Source organism: Dreissena polymorpha, chromosome 9 (genome assembly GCF_020536995.1).
Source record: "Dreissena polymorpha isolate Duluth1 chromosome 9, UMN_Dpol_1.0, whole genome shotgun sequence".
NCBI classification, from domain to species: domain Eukaryota; kingdom Metazoa; phylum Mollusca; class Bivalvia; order Myida; family Dreissenidae; genus Dreissena; species Dreissena polymorpha.
This window is the reverse complement of record NC_068363.1, coordinates 14,434,455-14,448,175: the sequence shown is the minus strand read 5'-3', so window position 1 is coordinate 14,448,175 and position 13,721 is coordinate 14,434,455. Positions and strand designations below refer to the sequence as shown.

The window sequence follows — 13,721 nt, the reverse complement described above, 5'->3', positions numbered from 1 at the left end:
AATAAATAAATAATGTTGTTGCTATCTAAAACATTTTTATGCATCGTTGATTATCACAGACATTTCATTAATTCCTTCTTAATGTGTAATCTCCATCGTTAATTCGATCGTTTACGACGTTATTTTCCATTTTTGCCGAGTCACAATTAAATTTTGTATATCCCAGTGTGACCCAAATTCGACGATGTAACGGTTACATGAAGCAATATTTAGCAAATAATGAAAGAAATAATGAAATGTTTGATAGCACAAAATAATAATTTTAAACTCGGCTGTATTACTTTGAAATGATTCCAAGACAATAATCATCCATTTAATCAATACAAATAGAACATAGTCGAATTTAGGTGTCGTCGAATTTGGGTTGCGGTAGGATAGTCCGCCATGTTGATAAAATGTCAAATGATGTAAGCGACAGGTGCGCATAGCAACGTTAAATCGTATACGCGATTCGCATTTTGTTAAATTAGTATACGTCTCAGTAATTATTTGAATAATTAGATCTAATTATCTTAAAGACGAAAACGTTAAAAATAAATTTGTTTGTGATTTTAAATGTAATTATGCGTAAAAATATATGTTTTGATATAACTAAATAATGCATGCAATGCACAATTGCCACGAGAATAACATCGAGTTTTTCATCAAAAGTAATGATTTTATCGTGGAGGAGAACACATTGCGGACCGAAAAGTGCGCTTGGTATAATATAGCCTTCGGCATTATTAATTGATACTGACACGGGGTTATTCACGCATGACTAATTCACAGCTTTGGAGCAGTCAGAGACCTACCTATAAATCGAGCACTCTAATAGATTATATATATAGTCGATTAGACGTTGACGTCTCGCGAGTAAATCAAGCACAGTCGGAGCGTCACAGACAATCAAGGAAGCTGATTTTGCGGACCAAGTTAGATCGTAAGGCAATAAAGATGTTATCGATAAGGTCGCGTGGCGAAATTTGCCTTTGAAAAAAAGGGCGCGTGGCGAAATTTGCCTTTGAAAAGGGCAGGGTGGCGATCCCGGAGGGCGGCGTGGCTTTTCGCCACGCTAAAATGGCATGGGAAAAACACTAGGTTGAGCGCTCTATAACCGGTTTCAACCCCCAATGCTTTGCATTGACCGTTCCAAGGCAGTGACCCCAGCTTTATTCTTATATGTGTTTATGTTGTCTTGTATTGTGCTGTATTGTGCTGTTTTGTACTGTTTAGGCAACGGTCTCTTGCGTTAAATAAAGGACATGTATGTAATAAGAATTCAATACTGTTCCAGCAGCTGGAGTTTCACTTCTTTATATTTAAACGCGACCCAGTTTGATACCCAACCAGATTGATTTACAAACACTTATGAAAAGCCATTGAGTTATACAAATGAGTCGCGTTTTGAGAAAACTGGACATAATGCATGTGTGTAAAGTGTCGTCCCAGATTAGCCTGTGCAGTCCGTACAGGCTAATCAGGGACGACACTTTCCGCCTAAATTGGATTTTTGCTGAGAAGATACATGTACTTCATTTGAACGAGAAATGTCATAAAAGCGGAAAGTGTCGTCCCTGATTATCCTGTGCGGACTGAACAGGCTTATCTGGGACGACACTTTACGCACATGCATTATGCCCAGTTTTCTCAAAACACGACTCAAATTAACAATGTGGAGTCTCGAACTCAAACAGTTCAAATTGGATACAACTTGGTTATAATCTATGTGGGCATATAATCTCGGCCAAGCTCGATATGCTTTCCATCCTGATCGCCTAGAGTACTTATGAATTATAGCCCTTGAATTATCCCAACTTGCCAGAATAATGTTATTTGGTCTCTAAGTAAAACGATGTGGTTTTCTTAATTAAATTTTGTTTGCATTAACCAATCTCATTGAAACTTTAGATATAGCAAATTTTAATGGCGGGCGACCTAGCCTGCGATTTTATCCCATCGCATTTTGGGGCCAGTCACGGGCGTATGTTGTGATAAGTTGTCATGAGTGTTTTAATATTTACTTTTCTTCAAATGGCCTGTTCAGGAGTCATGGTAAAAACAGAACAATAAGATATGATACGTAAAGCCTGTATCAGCTGAGTGCCGATCTAGAACAATGAGCATAGATTTAAAGAGGTGTATAATTGACACTTTCAACTTAAAGGCACGTTACAATAAGATTCACAAAGGAAATAAAAACCATACTTGAGCCTCGCTCTGGGAAAACGGGGCTTAATGCATGTCCGCACAGGCTAATCAGGGACGACAATTTCTACCTAGAATGGATTTCGTTAAGAATAGACTTCATTTAAAAGAAAACTTCTATAAACGCGGAAAGCAGAATTCACAGGCTAATATGAGGGTTTACTTTACGCACATGCTGGCCCCGTTTTCCCAGTTTTGCCAGAGCAAACAGTCTGTGCTCTATCAACGCTGCCTTCCTCCACCGGTACCTGGATATAGCGGAATTCACCCGAGACTCGATATTGAAAATGTCGACAAAATACATTCCAGAGAAAGAAGAGATAGTGGACTGGTTAACGACTGAAGACACCAAGAAAATAAACTTTATTTGAGCTTTTCTGGCAGGGGGCTCTAAAATATAATTTGTGACGAATTATATTTCAGTAAAGCATAAATATTAAAGAAAAATATGGACACAGCAATGAAAGAATCCAAAGATTTTTAAATCATCGCGGCATTTGTATTGAATGAGTTATATTCCTCGTCCATGAGTCAACGCTGGTATATATGTATTCATACGTTGGTTTTGAGGTGATATCATCCTTCTAAAAGATTATGAATAGATATTGTTTCAATTAGCTGTTCGATTGCTTCTGATTTGAATCTTATTATTGTTGTTTTTTTGTAGTATTTAACTTAACGGTTATGGAAAAGGAAACGAAATCCCCAATTTCAAGTGTAAGTTGAACTTTATAACCGGGCAACTGGAAATATTGTGCTCGTATTTTTTAGAGAAAGTTTTTCACGAGATGAAAATGCATTCACAGCAAAACTGGGTTACGAATCATTTGCAAAAATCTTGGAATGGTTCCTGAAATATGACAAACGATCTCTGGAACTTATCCACGCCCGTGATACAGACGTTTCAAATACAAGAGTTAGACTATAAAAATCCATTCAGTCTTTATATGAGTTTTGTTTGTTACAAAGATTAGGTGAGTGCATCATTTTCATAAAGATCATGTACATATGATTAGATAGCAGCTCATTGAGGACATTATTTTTGTCTGAGCACACAGCATAAGTTATGACCATTCAAGGACCAACGCCTGTTTTGACCCTTATATAATATTTTCAACTGCGTGAGGCCTTGCCTTGCCGTATCCCAAAATACACATCTGACAAATATTCGCATTTATGTTGACTGCAGATATAAACCTTTATCCGATCATCCCTTATTAAGTTGACTTTTGCCTGAAGAAAGAAATGTTCAGCCCTTCTCACTTATTGTTTCATCAAAACGGCCAAGATTTTCCTTTCTATCCATTGTTTTTGTTGCTTTTTAGTAAACGGTATTTAACATATAAATGATTAAATCACACATATGTCAGCGTTTGTTAATTTAAAATGAACATTTCTGGAATAGAGAAATCCGAATTTTCAAGTATTAAGTACTCATAATTTTTATGAGAATCTCTGAAAATACTGAATATAGCATATCAGTGTCCGCACTTGGGATAACTGTATGTCGAAGGTAGCACTTAAGTAATTTTGTCCGAAACGTAAAGACTCCGTTGACAGCAAATACCGGTACGATTTGCAAATTCATCTTATATCCTACTAATTTTTCCCCCGTAGATTCAACGCGTCGAATCAATACTTAAAAGATGGACGCAAAACGAGGCGTCGAAAACAATTAACGGGGTCTCGACGTCGACCTAATGGCGGATTTAAAATTAGAAAACAAACTTAGCATTGGCAAGTCCAAAATTGGCATTAACATATTCTCAGTATGGTCTCTTGGGACTCATCGGAGTATTGCTGGTTCGAGATTCTTTCTAAATTCTCTGAACATGAGCAATTTTGTAGGGGGGGGGGGGTGATGGATACATGCATTCTTTTTTTAAATAAGGACTCACTACAAAGCATTTGATTCAATTGATTATAAAGTGATAATGATAAAATAATTATTGATTTTTTTGCAGCAAGAAATTTAAACTCAATAGTTTCTGTAAGCCAATGTATATATTGTATGTGTAATGCAAAATACCCTACAACTCAATATTGTCTTATATCTGTATTAACATTCCGATAAAATATGCATAAAAACTCGGGTTTCGGCAGAAAAATTAGAATTTTAAAAAGAAAACAATACATTTCTTCCATGCCAAGGAGCATGTGCAGTATAATTTCCAGATCTGAATTATAGATATAATAAAGTGATTCGCTTATTCTACAGTTGTTTTCTGATAACCATTATTTATTTGTTTGCCATACTCTTATCTAATTTTCACCGATAAACATGGTATTGAATAATCAGAAATAATGTTTATTTTAAGAGAAAATCGCGAAGACATCGGTGGACTGTAGAACACATACTAGAATTGTATCTGGTCTATTTCACTGAAGTGAACCCTTATAGATAAAATATGCGGCGTCAGGGGTTATACTTTGTAACTATTATGAAGAGCTTTTGTTAATACTGACTGCAGTGAATTAGTTTAAAGAAGTATGTTATATATGTTGTAGTTTGAGGAAATCACATAGTTTGGTAAAAAAAAACAGGCCCATGCCAATAAACCTTATCACACTTTTTTAATTGATTGTACATCGCAATGAACAAAGGGCATTACACAAAGAAATAAGCTGCAAGTCGTACTTAAGTAGCCCGATTGTGACTAAGTAGAGCCTAAGTTGTGGGCTTTGCAGATTTATTATGAACAGTAATTGTTTATGTGTTTATTATGTACATTAAAGAGTTGATTAAAATATTCAATAATATATGTGCATTTATATTTATACCACCGCAAGCCATGTTTGACAGGCAGTATATTGGAGTCACTTCGTCTGTCGGTCTGTGAGTTGTTTTGTCGATTCCTCCGCATAAAATTATACAAATTTTATGGAACTCCTTTTACATTCCACATGTTATTGAATAAAGACTTTACGCATGCCATCACTATAAGTCTCGGTCTGCAAGATACAATGTCCACGTGCGCAGTTGTCATTTATTTCTGGGTTTTTTCGGCGTCAGCTGAATACGCCAGCTTTTCACCTTAGCCTGACCTTTGTTAGCGTCCAATAGAATTCAAATAAAACTTCCCGCGGCCAAGTACAGATGAATACACTTCATTGACTGCATTGGCTGATTTGATAATACCACTAGAACATTGGAAACATGTCCGCGTCTTTGTAACACTGTTTTACTGCGTGTTCAGCATGAAACAGTTTTATCTCTAATAAAAAGGCTTTATAGATAGAACAGTTTTACACTCAATCTCGACATCAATACAGTTTGTGCGTACATCTTTTATTTTCAGAGGATTTTCAGCGCGAGAACGTTGTGTACTTAAAGGCCATGTTCTCATATTTAGTACTGACTTCCATATTCCTGTCAACATGTTATATGTAAAAGTATAAAGAGCAGTGGAAGCGATGCCTCACTTTAATGTGTTGCATTTCAACCCGCGAGGTATAAGGGGTCAGTTCGCGGTTAGTGTGTTTGATTGTCAGAGTTTATATACAGGTCAGACCTTCTGTGCTGTTCGGAGTTCGCGGTCAGTTATATAATAGTTATATAATAAAGACGCTATAGCGTGAACTAGGTGAACCAGAATTTTCTTTACCACCAGAAAGATGTGAAATGAAGATATCCAGCGATATTATTTTATGGCATGTCAATAATAGATTCTTAATGTGTTTTCAACAATAACATGATAAATATTATTTTTAATTAATTAACAAGAATTATTCCATCATATTTACTAATGTATTATTGCAGCATATTGACTAATGTATTAAGTATGAGCGCGATGATTCTCGATACTGTTAATAATCGAATCAAATACACGTAGCAATTCCCGATAAACCACTCAAACAAGTTTGTTCGAAGAACGCGCGTATACATATTTAAAATATGTACGGAGACTTCGCGTGTGGCCGGTTGACTTTGGTTTTCTTTTTTGTATCTATAGGTTTATGACCAGCAATATGTAATAATGTAAAATAAGCCGCGAAAACTCCGCGTAACATCCCGTACTGCGTTTGATGCAGCTAAAAACTGCACAGAAAAAGATATTAGCTATCCTTGATCTCATTCATTTAAATCTTTACCTTCCATAAACTCCAACCACAATCAACGCCGTATATCTTTTTTAAAGATATTTCTTGTTTCTCTTGAAATTAGCTATGCTTATGGCTGCTATTCCTGAGACAAAGCAGCGTGGGGGAAGTATATTAAGTCATGTCAGTTGAAACAGAAACAAAAGTTGTTTAGCTAAAGATTTATTTAATCACAGCAAAGATAGACATACAAAGTAACACACTTGCAAGTTCATTTATCAATTAATTATTAATCAGTTTAAATAACGCAATATGGTCTCGACAATCATAAATTGTTAAGATGGTATAATACATGAAAGTATAAATTTACCCGTTTTTTGTCAAATCCAGGGAATCTTAAAATTAATTTATGTGCATGAGGATTGATATATACGACTGCAAAATTAACGTGATAATGTGTCTTTGCAAATAACGAAAGCGTGTTCATCTTTAAAAAAAAACACAAATGATTAAGTGACTTATGTGAGACTAAACATTATTCATTTGAAACGCATTTAAGAGTATATACAACGTAGACTTTGAATTGAATTACGGATGTATGCTTACACAATAGCCTACTGCTAGCAACAACTGTCAAAATGTCTCATGAAAATAGTAAAACGTTGTTTATATTTCTGATTAAATATATATAGAAACGTGTACATTGATAGTGAAAGCAGGAAAATCAGAATACATATATATATAAATCTCGTTATATGTCCAAAATGTGCATCTCTTACGTAACCCCGGCAGTTTGGCTTGTTTTTACCAACATTTATATTTTTGTTTCGAAATAAGCAGACATTTGGTTATAATTAACTCTTTTAGTGCTGGAACCGAATTTTGAAGGCCTTTGCAAACAGTTTGGATCCAGATGAGACGCCACAGAACGTGGCGTCTCATCAGAATTCAAACTGTTTGCTATTCTTATAGTATTCTTTGAACAAAAATCGAAGAAAATGCTAATTTTTGAAATTCTTCAGACGACATTTTTGCAGACGACAAATTTCCCAGCATGCAAAGGGTTAAACATTCTGTATGAGTTAATCGTATAAAAGCAACTTTCACACAATCATTGACGCATAGTTCATCGCCAGTTTAACATCCTTCAACATATTTATGCATGTCCTCCTTGAATTCGTCTTTGTCCACCTGACCGTCACCTGCAAAAGAGGTATAACGTTATAATCAAGAAAAATGCATGGCATATTCTGGAGATCAGTGTATGATTTAAAGTCAAGGTCGAAGTAGTGTAATGGATATGGTCTCCGCCTAGCAACCGGAAGGTCACGGTTTCGATCCCCATTGTGGGTGCGTTCTTTAGATCTACCCCAAAACCACCAAGTACTGGTTCTAGTGCCGGGAAACGGACTCGAGAGCGTTTCAAATAAGTAGTAAGTACTTTCTATGCAATCGAGCTTAAATAAATAGGTTTAAATTAATTTAAAGTCGCCCGCAGTCGAGCAGTATGTTAATTTTGCAAAAAAGTTTCAAATGGTTATCTTAACCATCAAACTAAAACGACTTTATAAAGGTATATAAATGTTGTAGAAGCTTATATGATCCTCGCTATAGGAAAAGGAGATTTAAGGAGATTTAATGCATGTGCGTAAAGTGGCGTCCCAGATTAGCCTTTGCAGTCCACACAGGCTAATCAGGGACGACAATTTCTGCTTAAACTGAATTTTCGTCAAGATTAGTCTTTCGTTAAACAAAAATTTCAATTAAAGCGGAAATGTCGTCCCTGATAAGCCTGTGCAGACTGCACAGGCTAATCTGGGACGACACTATTCGCACACGCATACAAACCCATTTTTTCACAGAGCGCGGCCCATATATTATTTGAAACTTCAGCTGCATCAGCAGAAGATATATATTATAATAGCATCTGGCTTATATTAATTGGAAACAAACTATAGCCTAACAGTATTACAAACGACACATTTAAAGACGTGAAACACAAATGCATATCAACCACACACTCATGAACAAATCTGGGGCCACCGCTCTGAAGCGGACAATTCACGGCATGAGGGGCTTTTAATTAATAGCAGTTCAAAGAATACATTTCAATTCAATTAAAATTAAACTACATTATGGTCAAACCAGAGCAACAGGCATTACATGTTTGAGGCACGATGAAATTTAACTTACAAAGTACCAAGCGCATCTCGCCTTTGATTAAAACGCTTAAGAATCAAAACATCATTTTATTAAATGGTAAGATCATCTTCATGCATTTTCAGTACTAAGCAGCAGTAATGGTCCTAAAAGGCCCAAAACATATGGTTATGTATACTTAATTTAAGCTATATACATAGCATTTCCTAAATTGTGTTAAAGCAAACATCTTGAACTTCAATTTAATAGTAATAAGTTAAAAAATAACGAAATAAATGTATTAGTCGGCCATGACGGAATGCAAACTCGCACTTTGTTGACGTCAGACGACGACCTGATGACGTCCTAATTTTAAACGCTTAGATATTTAAAATGATATGTTCATCATAAAAAATATTGCTCGAATCTGTCCAACAATTGTGTAACAACATTAAAGAGCTGAATTTCGAGTATTTAAAAAAAGATTAACAACAAATAAACAATACTGAAGTTAATATTGCCACTCTTCGATGTTTTACACTGACCAGTTAAAGGAAATATACATTGCTTAATTCAATACATGTACAGGATATGTTATGGTATATCATAATGAAAGCACAACTTAAATAGTCGACATAGGATCCGCTAGGAGGCGCATTATTATACATAAAATAGTCCAATGCGACCGATCTGTGTAACATGTGTTTAATTGTGTATAAGAGTTTGAGTTTGTGTAAATAAGCCTCGCCCTGTGAAAATTGGGGTTTATTGCATGTGCGTCAAGTGTCGTCCCTGATTAGCCTGTGTAGTCCGTACAGGCAAATCAGGGACGACACTTTCCGCCTTAACTGGATTACATGTATTGTAAAGAATAGTCTTCCTTTAAACGAAAAATACTATAAAAGCGGGAAGTGTCTACCCTGATTGGCCTGTGCGAACTGCACAGTCTTATCTTAGACGACACCTTACGCACATGCATTCAACCCCCGTTTCGCAGAGCGAGACTCATATTAGGTTGAATCATAAACCAGAATAACTCACCGGAATCGTCAAGCACCTTTCCCAATTCTTTTGTTTTTTCTCCTTCTCCAAAAATCGCTTCGAGCTCATCCATTGTTATCACGTCATCTCTGTTTGCATCGTAAATCTCGAAAACGCACGGATCTGCTTTAATATCCACTTTGAAACGCTCCCCCTGCAACGTTAAATGCTTTAACAGGTGTATACGAACACAGACACAAATTGATTTAATCACTGCCTTGTTTCAGTTGCAATACAGTTGCTTTTACAAATGCTGCTTATTATTATGCATATATAAAATCTTCATGACAACATGTATTCTTGATCACTCATCAAAGCAATGTCTTTGTAATTGATCGTTATCATCAGGTTATGTAACAGTCTTGAATTTATAAACTTTAACATTCGGTTACTTACTTTTCAAACAACTGACTAATACAGGAATATGTTAATAATCATATAAAGGTCAGAAAATATGTAATATGTGTATTTCGTTATGTTTGGATATATAATTGACAGTATTAAACATTGTTTACCACGAATACTCATTCGTATAAACAAAAAAAAATCAATATCATTACTATACCAATCTCTTCATTGTACAAAATCCTTTCTTACAATATTCGAATGTTTCTGGACTTTCTTTCCGATTCGTGTATCGCAGACACTGTGCAATTTACACAAGGCACCAAGCTTGATTTAAAGGTTTTGACATAATTTATTTATTTATTATTTAGCTAGAGCGCTGTACTACAAACCCGAGGATTGCGGGTTTGATCCCCGGCGCGACCGCATAACTTATGTGAGTCGCGTTCTGAGAAAACTGGGCATAATGCATCTGTGTAGGGTCGTCCCAGATTAGCCTGTGCAGTCGACACAGGCTAATCAGGGATGACACTTTCCGCTTTTATGACATTTTTCGTTTAAATGGAGTCTCTTCTTAGCAAAAATCCAATTTAGGCGGAAAGTGTCGTCCCTGATTAGCCTGTGCGGACTGCACAGTCTAAGCTGGGACGACACTTTACGCACATGCATTATGCCCAGTTTTCTCAGAACGCGACTTATGTGGTGATTATTCATGGCATCCTTTCTACGGCCATCACACCCTACCTTTATTTCAAGTAGGGTAGTTGTCAATTACTTGTTTGTGTACTTTAAACTGGGAAACCAGATATCATAGGAAAATGCGAGAAGGTTATCTGACAGCTGTGCTTTGACTGAAATACTGTTGGTAACGGCGAAAATTCCAAACAAACAAACAAACATAATTGACCAAACATAACTTGATTTAAACTAACCTCAACGCTTCTCCTTCTTCTTCCAACGACGATAATCGCAATGGTACCGGAATACGGGTAACCGTAATACCCCCACTGACGGCGAGAGAGATCTAGTGCTCCACTGTCCTCTTTCGTTCTTGCACGGAAGCCAAAAGCATCACAAGAGACGCATGCGAGGGCAATCGCTAGAATCAGCACGTACAGCATCTTTGTCCTGCAAATCGTTTAAATATATACACATTTACTGATACTATTACTTTTGCTTTGCCTAAGATACAAGTATATGTCAGGGTATTATTCTTAAGGTAGTGTAAAGACTAATAAACTCCAGCGTTTTTATACGATCTCAACTGACGTTATCATTCATAATAGAGTGCACTCAAGTAAATACGGCTTCATTCGGGAAAGTCGGCGTTTTATTTCGGTTTTCGTCGGAAATAATATTTTTTTAAGATTGTAAGTATACTTAGTTTCGTTTTGAAAGCTGGCTGTTCAAAAAGTGAGAAATGATACATTTACATTTAAAATATTGAAAACAAAAAGTTGGGATGAGCTTTCTAAACCTCTGAACAAACCTTGAAATGTAAACATGTAAAACAGTATTTTTCGTTCAAATAAGACATTAGATGGGTTCGGAATTGGATTGTAATCGGGTTATAATAATTACGTTCTACTTAATTTGCATATATGCACTTATTGTGATATCAAGACAATTATGATTGTTATATTTTATAGTAATATTTTGTTCCGCATTGCATTATGCGCAGTTGGGCATGTGTACATATCCTTTGTGATCATAAAGAGGTAAAAATAATAAATGAAAAATTGCCAATGTCAGGGTGGAGAATCGAAGCCCATTTCGTAACAACAAAAACAAACAGTGTTTTCTTTGATTCGGAAACGAACGAAAACAAGTAACCATCACACGCTATTTATATATGCGTATTTTATGATTTATATAACATATATTTTCCAGAAATAACTATTGAATAAATCAAGAACAGAGTCAAATTTTACAGCTTCGGCAAATTTATTATTTTATTTATAAAATAAACAACACGAAAATGCATTTCTTCCGCTCTGATTAACTATACATATACGGCATGTATTGTTATTTTTAACTTAAAGCATTTACTGCTTAATAATTAATTCTGACTTTAAAAACATTAAATGTTCAAAAAATAATACGATGTGGTACAGCTTCAAAAAAATAAAAGACCCACCACTGTCTTAAATTGTATGCAAATGTTATATGGTGGGTAAAATTAACCATTAATACATTCCCCAAAATGATCAAATGTGTTTAATATTTAATTCAAAATGTGCATTGTCTTAGTACATAAGTTCTTTTAAAACATGCATATAATAACAGTTCTATGAATAGTTTATATCGTTTACAGACCAAAGTGTGCGACCTATAAAATAATCTGCGTCAGTTGCCTTTATTTAATAATTCAATGCTACTCGATATCCTTATTAAATTATTTCTCAAGTAAATTACGCTATTTGTTATTACTAACAATTGCATTAAACGACATGTTTCAATACTTATTTCGCATTTAACAAAATTAAACAATACCATGTATAAGCCAAACAAGAACACAATGTATAAGTTTTACCTTTGGTTTGAATACGCTTAGACGTTGCCTTTTGACTTACTGAGACCGCTCGTCGAAGCAGAACTACCGATGGCTGTAGACCTCCTTTGCCTTTCCTTCTCAAGCGTCTAATTTTATAGCAAGTAGCCCGATGGAATCCATGATTTTACCCGGATTTTACCCGGGCAAAAGCTTACGTAATTGCATCCGATTGGTTGGTAAGATAATCACCAGGTACGGCAGACGCATGAGGATAACCTCAATTTCAGCCACTGAAATTAATAGATTTAAACGAATAATAAGAATGTAATCGAGATCGGTAGCATGGAGCCTGCGTGATCTGAGGAATTCACATAGAATGTGATGCCACTACAATTATCTAAACGTGCCTATATATGGTAATATTTGAATTAGTTTGCAAACACTAAGATATACTGCCATACAAATTCTTTCCGCCCTGCTCATACTCTATAACTGTTCAAATTTTAATCAGTAATTGTATTAAAGCCCATGTGGATTTTAAAACTAGTATATTAAATGTCAAGGTGTGACGGTGCCTGTTATATGCGAGCATCTCTTTGTATGGAAGCAATTGCTTCCAGTGAATAGTTATGGGGGCTTTGGGCGATAATAGTTTTAAAATGTTTAACATTATCTTAACATATATTGCAGCAACATTCACAAGGCTTACAGTCAAGAGGTAAACACAAAATGCCGAAATCTAGTTAACATACAAACCTGTTTTCTAAACATTCAACAAAATGTGTTTATAACTTCCGAGTTAGTCATGACGTTTAAAACTTTACTTGCGCAAACAAAACAAATTGGAAAGCGTTTAGCATTAAAAGATCCAGCAGATTTGTCATTTTAAAATTGATTTAAATCCTGCACATATTAGGTGGTTGCACAATAAATTATTTTCTGCAAAGATTGTTTTGCAAGCGTTTTATGCGTAGGCTGATGCTGTGAGTGCACAATAATAATAGCTGTTTACCTATCTTGCACACTGCCGAAGAATATGAATCTTTTCATTCAATTTGAAAATTAAACTTTTCCGTTACTTAACTTGTGCAACAAGTAACTGAATAGGGTAACTTTTGTCGAACGGGTTAAAGGTATAAGTCTATAATAACAAGCTGTGTGATCAAAGCCGAGGCTAAGCTTGTGCAGGCCATAAGTATCATATCATATGAGTCTATTTTACAAATAATTATTTGATTCCCAGCTTATGTTCATTGGAAAACTGTTGATTAACAAAACCCACTGAATTCGCCCATGAGTCGGATACATTCGCCCTTAGCACGGACACATATCTGTATTTAGCATTTATTTGCTTATATATTCCATATATTTATAAAAATGCAAATTGCACAGTAACAGTCCTGTTTTGAAGTTAAAAGTTTATTATTTTGTCAACATGTTGACGCAAATTATTTTGTTAACATGTTGACGTAAA

At 35.4% G+C, this 13,721-nt stretch overlaps 1 protein-coding gene across 1 annotated transcript; it reads right to left on the bottom strand.

Moving 5' to 3' along the window:
• Window positions 1–6,434: 6,434 nt before the first annotated feature.
• On the bottom strand, window positions 6,435–12,434 carry LOC127844171 (uncharacterized). Its single transcript, XM_052374228.1, has 4 exons — window positions 12,287–12,434; window positions 10,686–10,881; window positions 9,409–9,562; window positions 6,435–7,430 (listed from the first exon to the last, which is right to left on the bottom strand). Exons 2-4 carry the CDS (start codon window positions 10,872–10,874, stop codon window positions 7,366–7,368), a joined length of 408 nt encoding a protein of 135 aa, XP_052230188.1. The 5' UTR covers window positions 10,875–10,881; window positions 12,287–12,434; the 3' UTR covers window positions 6,435–7,365.
• Between the last annotated feature and the right edge of the window lie 1,287 nt (window positions 12,435–13,721).

Coding starts and splice junctions, on each gene's coding strand:
- LOC127844171 (XM_052374228.1), bottom strand. CDS start 10,874: ATGCTGTACGTGCTGATTCTAGCGATTGCCCTCGCATGCGTCTCTTGT. Junction 9,563..10,685: donor GAAGAAGGAGAAGCGTTGAG/GTTAGTTTAAAT, acceptor TTAACGTTGCAG/GGGGAGCGTTTCAAAGTGGA. Junction 7,431..9,408: donor AAAGGTGCTTGACGATTCCG/GTGAGTTATTCT, acceptor CCTCTTTTGCAG/GTGACGGTCAGGTGGACAAA.